At 41.3% G+C, this 12,794-nt stretch overlaps 1 protein-coding gene across 1 annotated transcript in view; it reads left to right on the forward strand.

Moving 5' to 3' along the window:
• Window positions 1–12,794, forward strand: part of B4GALNT3 (beta-1,4-N-acetyl-galactosaminyltransferase 3) — a 144,536-nt gene that overhangs the window by 113,262 nt on the left and 18,480 nt on the right. Inside the window, exons 4-8 of the mRNA XM_003771314.2 lie at window positions 8,124–8,219; window positions 9,472–9,562; window positions 10,134–10,234; window positions 11,245–11,312; window positions 12,080–12,158. Of these exons, the coding sequence (XP_003771362.1) occupies window positions 8,124–8,219; window positions 9,472–9,562; window positions 10,134–10,234; window positions 11,245–11,312; window positions 12,080–12,158 (435 nt within the window). The remainder of the gene's footprint in view (window positions 1–8,123; window positions 8,220–9,471; window positions 9,563–10,133; window positions 10,235–11,244; window positions 11,313–12,079; window positions 12,159–12,794) is intronic.

A 12,794-nucleotide genomic window follows, 5' to 3' on the forward strand; every position in this document is an offset into this window, starting at 1 on the left:
CCACTGCCCATTGAAACAGAAAGAAAAACCAAAGTCTTCTAACAAATATTATATAGTCAAGCAAAACAGATTCCTGTATCAGCCATGTCAAAAAAAAAGTTGTAAATTGCACCCTGAGTACATGTGATTGCTTCTGTATCTTGTATACCTATTTCTTTCATCCTTTCCATTTCTAAACTAATTTACTAAAATAAATACTAAATTACTTTATTATGGTTTTATAGTATAATTTGAGATCTGCTACTGCTAGGCCATCTTTCCCTATTCCATCCCTTTTTTCCCATTATTTCCCTTAGAATTTTGGCCTCTCATTTTTCCAGATGAATTTCATTATCATCTTTTCTAGATTTATAACATTATCTTTTGGTACTTTGATGAAGCATTGAATAATTAAGCTTAATTTAGGTAATATCATTATTAGTTTATATTAACTTGTCCTAGTTAAGATCTGAGTCATGAATGATTATTATTCCTCTAGTCACTTAGGTCTGTATTTCTATAAAGAGTGTTTTGTAGTTTCATAGTTTCTATAGAGAGTATTTTATATAATTCCCATGTGTGTCTTGGTGGATAGACTCCAAAGTATTTTGCACATTTTGTAGTGATTTCAAATTTATCTCTTTCTTTGAGTGTTGCAGGAAACATACAAAAACACTGAGAATTTATAGGGATTTATTTTATATCCTTCAATTTTGCTGGAGCTATTATTTCAGTTATAGTTAACTTCTAAGGTTCTTTAAGTAAACCATTATATCATCTGGAAAAAGTGGTCATTTTTGTTTCTTTTTGGCCAGTGATTATTCCCTTGATTTCTTTTTCTTGTTTTATTACTATAGCCAGCATTTCCAGTACTAAACCAAAAAGTGTTCCATCTTATCTTTGCCTGGCTATACCTGAAGAATCATATTCAGTTCCGAATGCCACATTTGAAGAGGAAAGTTGACAAATTAGAGAATGTTGTTGGCTTACTTGTTCCTCTCAGATCTTATCTGGCTCTTTTATTTCTATGTCCTTGCACAGTCTGTCCCACTATATCTGGAATTGACTCTTTTACTATCACCACCTTGTAGAATCCTTTACCTTGTTTAGAGCTCAGTTAAAGCCCCACCTCCTGGTTCTAATTTTCCCCAGATTCCTACCCCACCTGCCAAAATTGCTTTGAATTTATTTATTTGTGTACATGTTGTTCCTCCTAACAAAATGTAAGCTTCTTGAGAGCTGAGACTATTTGGATTTTTTTTTTGACCTTTCTATTCCTAGCACCTGGCATAGTGCCTAGCACATTGTAGGTACTTATAAACACTTGATGGCTGATTGCTTGAATGTATGTGAAATGGCTGAAATAATGGACAATACTCAATCTGAAGAAGAAACTTTTTTTAGAAGGAGGTTCCTTAGAAGATAGTATAGTTAGTGACGCTAAAGGAATTCAAATAGATTTGCTGACCACTTATTGGAGATTATCGGAAAGGATCATTGTTTAGGTATTTGTTAGACTAGATGACCCTGAAGTTTTCTTTAAATTTCCAGCATAATTCTTTGATTGAAAAAAAAGGGGGATTCTTTGATTGATTTGTTCCCTAGGTTAATGGGCTTGAATCCATTTATAGAACTTAGATCATGATGACTCATCACATGCCGTTAGAGATTGACCTATTCAGTTTAAGAAGTCTAGTCTTTGTTAACTTTAGATTTCTGATAGCAAAATTAAAAGTAGATTGGTCTTTAGATCCTCAAAATTTATTAGGGGTGCTAACAGCTATAGATGGACAAAAACCAATTCTGCTTTGCTCACACAAAATGATGAGATGTTTTCAGGTTGGTTCAGACCAAGCTTAATTCAACTCAGACTGGTCCAGTGGTTCAGACTCAGGATATGAATGAAATTAAACATTTGTAGATCTTGTAATAGCTAATAAAAAGAAATTTGCTCAACAATAACATGGAAAAGATTATTCATCAAAGATATAGCATTGATTCAGTGGGACACAACTCTTTTACCTCTGAATTTGTCTAACACTGGGTTAGAAGAATTTGTTTAGTCACATAATATTGGGTAGTCCAAGCGTGAGGAGCCCCAACTAGTTATATATTGTCCTTTTATGCCTTAGGTGACTAAGAATCTAAGTCAGCAGTTCAAACCTTGATCCCCTGAGACCAAATAAGCTTCAAAATTAGTTTCATTGGCTTTGTTGGGAAAACTAACCTAGGGAGTAGGGACCTTTCTTTTTTTAGGACTTTCATGGTGAATTTCTAGCTGGATCTCATGAAATCCACTGCTGTGGATATTCAGGATAATGGTGCATTGGACAGTTCTCAGCTAGGACTGGACCCTCATCATTTTATTTCTGAAGGTGTGGTAAAATTTGGGCTGGTCAACTTTTAAAGCCAGTTACTCAGCCTCTGGCTGAGCAGATTAACCAGTCCAGTATAGAATTAAGTATTTAAGAGTCTTTTTTTAAAGGGCATTAAGAGATTAAATAATTTGCCCAAAGTCGCACAGCCAACATGTGTGTCAAGCAGAATTTGAGCACAGATTTTTCCTGATATCTGAAGACAGTTCTCAATCTATTATTCCACACTGCTTCTTGCTTTTAAGAGTCTTTCTGAAGGCTCTGGAAACCAAGTTGGCCCTTTCAAACATTGTGCTTTATCCTATAGTTTAGAGCTTCTTACGCTTTTTTCACTCACTATCCCTTTTCACCCGAGAAATTTTTACATGACTCCAAGTATATAAAATAGGTATACAAATCAAATATTAACTGATAAGAATAATCTTGCAGCCCCTACATTCAGGTTATGAGACCCTCATTTGGGGTCATGATCCAGTTTTAGAAGCTGGTCTGGATAGGTAACAGTTTGTAGCATGCTTATAGAAAATACTTATTCAGGGCAACCTTAGCCAGTCAGAAGGTTGAGTTTCTGGGCTTGGGCCTCCACCAGTCAAGAAGGAAAATGTCCAGGTGGGATTTCTCCATCAGCCAAATGGAATATTTGAATGTACCAAGTATATCATTAACATAATGTGAGTAATACACATGAAGCACTGTGAACTCATTTCTGTAAGCAATATGAGCTCTATCCACCAACCTACTCTGTAGCAAAAGGAACAGTTAGTGATGGGAGGAATAAAGTCAAGAGAAGAAGCTTTGGTGTCATAGAAAGAAAGTACATAAGGGTTGGCTTTAGGATAGTAGGGTTCAGGTCTTTCTTCACTATTTGACATTAGGCAAATTGTTGAAACTTATTTTCCTCTTTCTCTATTTCCTCATATGTAAAGTTAGACTAATACTACTTTGCCTGCCAAGTCTACTTCACAGGGTAGAAATAAAATGACATGACATTGCTTCCTAAAGTACTCCACAAATGAGAAGTATTTGTGTTATAAATGTTAATCATTAACATTCAACTAAGTGTTTGCTACCCTGTTTAATTTATGTTATAGTTTTAGTGATAAAGTATTGCCTTTACCTGAAAAAATAGACAGGACCTTCAAAAGGAAACACTACTATATTTCTTTTAGCTGCTTCTCTTCCCCTGCCTAGATCAAAGAGTGTGTTGGAGTCAGCTCCAACCAGAGACGATTGCTAAATTTTCATTTACTCCTCAGCATTTACAAATCAAGACTAACTGTATTGTTTTGTTGATTATTTATACTTTAAGATTTATGACTGTGTCCTGTGTACACCCCACTCCAGCTTTGTGAAGAGAACCAGTTGTTAAACATTTACCAGTATACCCCTGTCTTAATTTGACCTCCATGGCAGAACTGAATGCCAGGAATCACAGTGTGTCAAGATACAGGGTGTCGGTGTGCTTTTTAGAGCAGGACTTCTTAAGCTTTTCTCATCTGTGACCCCTTTTTGCCCGAGAAGTTTTTATGTGACCCCAGGTACTTAGGTATATAAAACAGAGATACAAATCAAACATTTACTGATAATAAATCAAAATTTAGTGTCTCCCACATTCAGTTACATGACTCCATATGGGGTCACAACCCACAGTTTAAGAAGTTTTGTTCTAGAGGAAAAGATACAAAAACTAGATCGGGAATATTAATCTTTATTGTGCAATGAACCCCTTTTGTGAATGTTTTTAAATGCAGAAAATAAAATACATTGAATTACAATTATATTGAAATATAGTTATCAAGTTTTTTTTAAGTCCAGATTCCAGATTAAGAATTCCAGAAGAGGAACACCTGTTTCTCTTCAGGTTATTAAGGAAAATGAAGTGGTCCTAATAAGAATTATTGGCCAACTATTGGCCATTATTGCCAAGACTGGTTCACTATTCTGATGCTCAGTTTCCTTTTATTAAATGGGGAAAATAGCTAAAGGATTCATAAGCAATCAGTTATGGTCCATTTCTGGAGAAAAGAAGCTAGGGATTAGAATTTGTTAAAGTCTAAAAGTGATACTATTATCCAAGCACCAATAAGCTCAGGATGCTAATGACTCTTCTCAGAATGCTGGAAATAGACATTCCTATAGACTTAAGTCCTTCTGGGATGTCACATCTTTTTACCGCTTCCTCCTCTGCCGCCTCCCCAGGTTGTCCCTTCTGCTTCCTCCCCATATTCATCTCCCCTTGGAAGGGTCTGGCCCCCTCCCCCTGAATCAAAACTACTCAATCTCCCAATGGTGGGAATGTCTTACCTAAGAACCAGACAGAATTCTCTGAGTGGCAGTCCTTTGGTGGAGCTCAGGAAATATGTGGGTTTAGGGAGCATTGCCCTTAAAATCACCCAGTCAGAAGAGTAGGGGTTGGGGGTTGGGGGTTGGGAGGGGAAGGCAGTTCAACAGAAAAAAAGCAATGAAGCTACTTGGAGGAGAGAGTGGAAACTTGGAAACTTGGCTTAAGAACTTCTGAGACAGCACAATGTCCCCATTCTTCCTCTCCTTGGAGTCTCCTAGCCAATTGCACAGCTCCTCCCACCCCCATCCCGATTCATTCTGCCCCTCACTCACATTCCCCAGATAATGATGTTTTCTGAAGACTCTGCATTCCTGGCATTGACCAGACTCTGCATATTCAGATCCAGTACTTCTGAGTTGTGTGACTCTGAACAAGTCATTTCACTTGTGTGAAACTCACTATACTCATCCATAAAATGGGAGTGATAAGGCCAGCATTAGACATCTCCAGAACCAATAGCATTTTCATGAGCCTGGAGCAAACAGAACAAAAAGCCCAGTTTTGTTTTTTGTTTTTTTTTTAAGACAAATTCATAGGGGCAGCTAGGTGGTGCAGTGGATAGCAGCAGATCCAACATCAGGAGGACCTGAGTTCAAATGTGACCTCAGACACTTAATACTTCCCAGTTGTGTGACCCTAGGCAAGTCACTTAATCCCAATTGCCTCAGCGAAGAAAAAGACAAAAAAGACAAATTCATGGACGTGTTTAACCAATTTTGGATTGCTTGCTATCTTGGGGAGGGAGGGCAGGAGAGAGGGAGGGAGGGAGAAAAATATGAAACACACGACTGCAAGGGTGAATGTTGAAAACTGTCTTTGCATATATTTGGAAAAATAAAGACAAATTTGGTTGAGGGCCAGGTGTAGGAGGAACAAGGACCCTGATACCAATAGGGAGAAACCTGTGGATATTGAGCTACTGCATTTCTGTGAATATGAGAGTGCTCCCCTGGGTTATGGTTAGTTGGCATAGGGATGAAAAGGTGGGGAGCCAGAGCTATGGCTTATTTTAATTTATTATTCCGGCTAACCATCTGCAGAGCTCAGTCTTCACTGCTGAAGGAGCAGAAGCCCTACTTGTCTTACCCTAGTTATGGCTTTGCCTATAGCCCAGTTTGTTTAGACCATGCTTAAAGCTCAGGATAAATGTGAGCTTAGGGAAGAGTCATGGAAGGACATGAACAAGAATTATACAGGATAGAAAGGCACAGACTGGGTCAGATCTGCATTGGTGGCTGGCTGCACCACTTTTTTAGAGAGATCATGGACCCACTAAATTAAGGGTTCTTAGCCTTCTTTATGTCATGGATCTCTTTGCTTATCTGGTCAAGCCTACAACCCCCAATTCAGAAGAGTACTTTTAATGCATAAAATCAAATACATAGGATTACAAACAAAATCATTTATATTGAAAAATTCAATTATATTGAAATCAATTTTTATTTTAAAAAAACTCTAAATCTCTACAAGTTCATAAGCTCCAAGATAAGAACCCTTGAATTAAAGGATTGAAATATCCAATAAGTGCTAAAGTTACAAGAGAGCCAATGTCTTCTGCTTGGGGCAGAGCAATATTCTTCATGGGACTGAGCAAAGTTGCTCTGTTAAGATGCTCGGTTCCCCTCTACCCTCCTAGATGCTTTCTTCTCTTTGTTGTCCACTTCTAGAAGGTTACCTTCCTTCCTCCCCCTCTCTCCTTCCTCTCCCTCTCTTTCTTTCCTCTTCCTTCTTTTTTCCTTCCTCCTCCTCCTTCCTTCTTCCCTCTTTTTCTTTCTTTCCTCTCCTTCTTTCCTCCCCTCCTTCCTTTCCTCACTTTCCTTCTTTTCCCCCCTCCTTCCTTTCTCCTCCCTCCCTCCTTCTTTCCTCTCCCTTCCTCCCCCTTCTCCTCCCCATCCCTCCCTCCTTCACCTCCCTCTCTTTTTCCTTCCTCTCTGTTTTCCTCCTACCCTCCTTCCTTCTTCCCCCTCCTTTTTTTCTCCTCCTCCCTCTTCCCCCTCCATCCTACTCCCATCCCTCTCTCCTTCCCTCCCTCCTTCCTTTCCCTCTCTCTCTCTTCCCTCTCCCTCCTTGTTTTCCTCCTCCCCCTCCTTCTTCTTTCCCCTCTTTTTTTCCTTCTCCTTCCTTCCTTCCCCTCCCTCCTTCTTTTCCCTCCCATTTTCCTTCCTCCCTCTTCCTCCTCCATATCCCTCCTCCTCCATCTCCCTGCTCCCCCTCTCTCCCTCATCCCCCATCCTTCCTAACCCCTGGACTCTCTCAGCACTACAGGCTTTGTGCTACCTACTCCTTATCTGGGGCTCTGATCTCAGCTGCCTCCACTACTTTCCTCTGCCCAAGCAATCAAAGAAAGCTCTCATGGAGGTTATCCTGGGTGATTTACATATCACATGAGTCCGGCAGGTAAGGGTAAGCCTGTTTATATCTCATATCTGAATCCCTACCACCCCCAGTCTGGAGATCTGGCCCAGGTGGGAGTGAGGAGGCTGGGATGGTGTAAAACAAAACTCTTTGTCCAGGGGGTCAACACATCTGGGCTTCCCCCGTCCCTCCTCCTCCACCCCAAGCCCTCCCACCGGCTGTAAGAATGTGGTTATGTGATCCAAGCATCATCAGTCTCTGAGGTGTGTCCTCCTAATGGCAACCCAGCCCAGGCCTATCTGCCACTCACGCAGCAGGTCGGACACCCATGGAAAGAGCCAGGAGCTCTGGCCCTTCTGCCTGGGGGGGGCTGGATGGTGGCCCCTTCGGGCCAAGGAAGGTGACCTTGGGCTCTAACCATGGGCAGATCTGATCCGGAAGACTTAGGGATGGAGGAAGAGGGACAGAATCAGTGTCGGGGCTGGGAGCAGATGCTCCTGTGTGGTTTGCTCCCCTTTCCCCCCCCAGCCATGAGGTCTCCAGATTCTTGCTTGCAGAATTTTCCCAGCTGCTTCCCATAGTAGTGAGTTAGGAGCATGAAGACCAGGATGGATAAGGTTTCACCAGCAGACAGCTGTGGCACTCCGTTCACGGGGCAGCAAGAGGAGGGAGGGAAGAAGAGATTGGGAACTAAAATGAAACCCAGCTTGGCCTTTGTCCCTGGATTTCCTCCTTCCAGCTCTTCTGGTGCTATTGAAATCATTCTCACACGCCCATTGTCTCGGGAACTCTGGGCCAGATGCTTTTCTGACCTGGAAGAATCAGGGATAAGGCCGCATGTCAGGCAGGCCCAGAATATGAGCATGAAAAGGGGTCTCCCCAGAGAGGGAACAGGACAAAGCAGCGGCTTCCACGGCAGCCTTGACCCAGCCTGTATGGCTGGAAAAGTTTGGGGCTGCTTGCCTATCTGGCTGAGTGTCTGAGGCAGGTACAGGACTACTTCTCAGAAATGAGGAGAGGGGGTGTCTCAGAGGAAGCCCCTCACCCTCACCCATTCTTGATCCTTCCAGTTCCAGGGCCGTGCCAACTTGCATGTGTTTGAAGATTGGTGTGGAAGCTCCATCCAGCAGCTCCGAAGGAATCTTCACTTCCCACTCTATCCCCATGTGAGTGCCAGCGTCAGCCTCCCCTCCTGGCCCTGTCCTCTCCCCTGCTCTCCTTGGTATTGGGCTGCTCCCACCTCCTGTCCACCAAGACCCTCTTCAAATTTAACATGACTCCTCCCTCCTGCCCACTTCTCATTCCTTGAGCTTTCCCTTCTCTTTCAGGCCATTCTTCCTTCTCCATCACCGATTCCTCTAACTCCTACACTCAGTAGCACTTCTAGTTCTTACATTTTCTCTCTCATTTCTTATTTTAAACTATTTTCTTTCATTATTATGAACATCGCCATTGGCAATCTTGAATATTCCCACATGTAGGGAAAAGGAAAGGAAAATTTCATATGAAACCACAAATCTCCATTAACATACAGCTTAAAAAAAAAAAAAACACATAACAGGGGCAACTAGTTGGCACAGTGGATAGAGCACCAGCCCTAAAGTCAGGAGAACTTGAGTTCTAATTTAGCCTCAGACACTTAACACTTCCTGGCTGTGTGACCTTGGGTACCCCAATAGCTTCAGCACACCAACTCCCCCACCCAAAAAAATCAGCAGTTTACTTCTAAAGCTTCCCTGCTTGTCCATGTCTCCCTCTAAACTTCCTTCTCTTCTGTTCATTTCTTAAATGTTTCATTGATACATTTTTCATAACTTTACTTATTTTATTCTCCTTTTCCCCCCACTGAATAATATCTTGAAATAAATAAGTTCACTACTTTCCTTAATGATTTACTACCTTCCATCATCACTTCTCTTTCCTTTCTCCCCCCCCTTCAAGTGCATATGCTATTTTTCTACCCTTTATTCCTTTCCCTCAGCAAACCATTTTTCCCTCTCTCTCCCTCTCTTCCCAACCTCTCAAGGTCCCAGGGAACCCTCTGTTGATTCCCATTGCCCTAGGCTGCAAGACCACAAGCATTTACTCACTCCCTTTCATCGCCTTCTGTCCCAGCACATACTAACAATCTCATAAAGATCAAACACACCAGGAGTAGAAAGGAGGTGGAATCTTTCAACTCTCCCCAGACTCTTTGCCTGATTTCTTTTTTAGACTGAGGCATGTGGACCTGATTTATCATATGAGATTAATATTCACCCTAAAAAAGAATAACAAATGCTAATAATCCTAGGATTTTTAGCTCAATTACCATAAACTTTTTTCATCTCTTCTTGTTCTCCTTTCTCACATCTCTCATGCTTCTGACAGTGTCCAGTTCCAGTTATTAATTTTCTTCCCCACTTCTGATCTTCTCAGACCCGAACCACAATAAAGAAGTTAGCTGTATCTCCCAAGTGGACCAACTATGGGCTCCGGATCTTTGGCTACCTGCACCCCTTTACTGATGGTGAGAGCAGATTCTGTGAGCCACTCACCCTTTTTTACTTCTGAATATAGGATTTTCCTCTTTCCCAGAGGCCCAACAGAAATATCCCTCAAATGGAAATAAGGTAGCCCCAAGCTGGTTAGACCTTTATTTAGGGATTCAGCAAGGGCCAGCTGAGCCTGAAATGGGCCCCTGAGGATCTTTGTCCAAGTTGTCCCCTCCATTCTTACAGTGACCTCCTATGGGACAAAAAGGGAGCATAAATAAGTCCTAAGAGACAAACTGCATCACAAGGCAAGGAAGGAACTTTGGCTTCTGTATTGCATCAAATATCACAGGCCTCCTGCCTCCTAGCCTGATGCCCCAATCCCCATTCCCCTGATACTTTCCAGGCTTTGTACCTCCAGCTCCCTGTTCAAACCTCTTGTCTGACTCCTAGGAGATTGCCATGACAACCCCAGAGCACGGTTACTCCTTTGGGACCAGGTGGCCCCAAGGGCAAGCTGTTACTCGGAAAGAGTAAGAGTTTGTCTCTTAATCTTGGAGTCTCTTGCTCCTTCTCCCTTACCTTCTCCCTCATCCTTCCCTACAGGAGAAGTCCAGTTTGCCATTGCTGCAGATGACAACGCTGAGTTCTGGCTAAGCTCCAGTGACCAGATCTCAGACCTCCAGATGATGGCTAGTGTGGGCAAGGTACAAGTCTTCTCATCCCCAGCGGGTTGACCCCCTCTTTGATTCTGGGCAACCAAGAGTCCACCCCCATCCTCATATCATCACCATTATTGTCATTCTTTTTCATCAAAACCCAGCGGAGAGAGCAGACTGATTCTAACCCCTTTCTACTACCCCCATTTTATATACTCAACTATCATTGATTAATCTCCTCCTATGTGCCAGGCACTTGTGCCTTGTGCTGAAGCATACAAAGAAAGACAGGAAAGATAAATAGTGGCTGCTTTTCAAGAGGTTCACGTGTTTAATGTGGAGAGACCACATGTAAGTAACTGTGTAAACAAGGCAATTCAGGTTAAATTGAAGCTGTCTCAGGGGAAGGCATTAAGATTAAGGAAGGGGGCAGATAGGTGGTACAGTGGATAGAGCACTGGCCTTGGAGTCAGGACCACAATTAAAATTCAGCTTCAGACACTTATTACCTATATGATCCTGGACAAGTCATTTAACCCAAATTGCCTCAAAAAAGTAACAAATATGAAGGAAGATTAGAAAATGTTTCTTGTAGAAGGTGGATCTTTAGTTGAGACTTGAAGGAAGCCAGGTAAGGCTGAGATGAAAAGGAAGGGAGTTTCAAATGTAGATGGGGAGTAAACCAAGGCACAAGGAGGCACTAAGAGTTAAAGTACACTACAGCTGGGAAGTGACTTTAGAGGGGATTCTTCAGTAACAATGGCAGTACCATGTATTTATTTTATGCCCCACCCTGCCTATCGCTAAATCTCAATAAATGATCAATGAATCTTTCTCAGTTGATGGACTGCTTAGCTCACCTAGAAAAAGCTGGTTTGTTTCATGTAAGAGACAAGCCTGCTTTTGATTTATAGTTTAACCACTTTTTCCCTCAAACTTTTTCTCTTTCCCTTCCTCCTCTTTTCCTCTGACTTTCCTCATATATTCTCTTTCCTTATTTCCTCACTTTTTTTTTTCATTTCTTTTTTCTCTCTTACTCTTCTTCTACTCCAACCTAGACAGGAAAGGAATGGACAGCACCTGGAGAGTTTGGAAAATTCCGAAGTCAAATTTCTAAACCAGTAAGGTGAGTGGGCCATCTCCCCCATTTTTCAAATTTAGTTTTGGGGTCTGAATCCCCAAGTCCTCCCTATGCAGAAATTCCAAACTCTTTAGCAACATATAAAGAATCATCTAACCTTCAAAGGAGGAACCTTAGGAATCATCCAGTGCAGTGTACTCATTTTGTAGGTGAGGAAAGTAAGGTCTCAAAAGAAGAAATGACAGGGAATCATTAACCCTCAGGCCAACGTTCCTCTCCCTACACAACTGAGGCTCATTGTCGTTTATCTCAAATTCAAAGATACCTGCATTCATACGGTCTTGAAATGCACAACATACATGACCATACCAATTTTGGGGGGCTTTTGTGCTACCTCATGATCTTGCCAGTATTCGCTGGGTTTGAAAAAGGGAGAGGGAATATGGATGGCCAGGCCATCACATTGAAAGAGCTTTTGCACCATGTGGAAATTATGGAAGAGGGTTATTCATTAGAATGGCCCCTGAGTGCCTCCTGGTGGCCAGCTCTGAATTTCTTCAACCAAGACATTTCATTTATAAATACCATCTGAAAAGTTCTCTAAGATCATCGGATTTAGAACCGGAAGGTACTTTAGCCATTCTCTAGTCCAACAAAGACTCCCTTGAAAAGGAAATAAGTTCTCTCAAGAAAACCTCTGTAAGGCTGATAGACCTCGGGCATGGTACAGCTGGAAGAGTTGGGTTTATCATGGAAGTAGCTGGGGGATTAGAATAGTCAGCCTTTCTCTCTGTTCTCTCCTCCTCCCCCAGCCTGTCAGCTTCTCGAAGGTACTACTTTGAGGTATTGCACAAACAGAATGACCAGGGGACAGATCATGTGGAAGTGGCTGTGAGTATACCAAGCTGTCCTTCTCCCTCCTAACCCTACTCTGCTACTCATTTACTATTACTAAATAATAATTACCAGTTGCTTACTAGTAATAACTTACCAGTTATAACTTAATTGTTGCTTACTAGTTATAAATTATTAGTTGCTTACTAGTAATAATTTACTAGTTGCTTACTACTTTTAACTTACTAGTAATGGAAATGATACCTTTTGGCTTTCCAATTCTGTCTCACAGCTTACTTTCAGTGTTTCACATAAATTCTTTTTTGTTATTTTCAAGGACTTTTTTCTTAATAGTTTTTTCCAAATACATATGAAGATAGTTTCCAACATTTATTTTTGTAAGATTTTGTGTTCTAAATTTTTTTCCCTCCTTTACTTCCCTCCTCCCCAAGACAGCAAGCAATCTAATGTAAGTTAAACATATAAAATCATAAATATATTTCCATATTAGTCATGTTGTGAAAGAAAAATAAAAGGGAAAACCATAAGAAAGAAAAAAACCCAAAGTTAAAAAGTAACTAATTCTGCATTAGTTTCTATATTTTTTTCCTTTGGATGTGGATGGCATTTTCTATCACATAGTCAATTGAAATTTCTTTGGTTCATTGTATTGCTGAGAAGAGCTAAGTCTAT

The sequence above is a fragment of the Sarcophilus harrisii genome, chromosome 5, assembly GCF_902635505.1.
Source record: "Sarcophilus harrisii chromosome 5, mSarHar1.11, whole genome shotgun sequence".
In the NCBI taxonomy this organism is placed as follows: domain Eukaryota; kingdom Metazoa; phylum Chordata; class Mammalia; order Dasyuromorphia; family Dasyuridae; genus Sarcophilus; species Sarcophilus harrisii.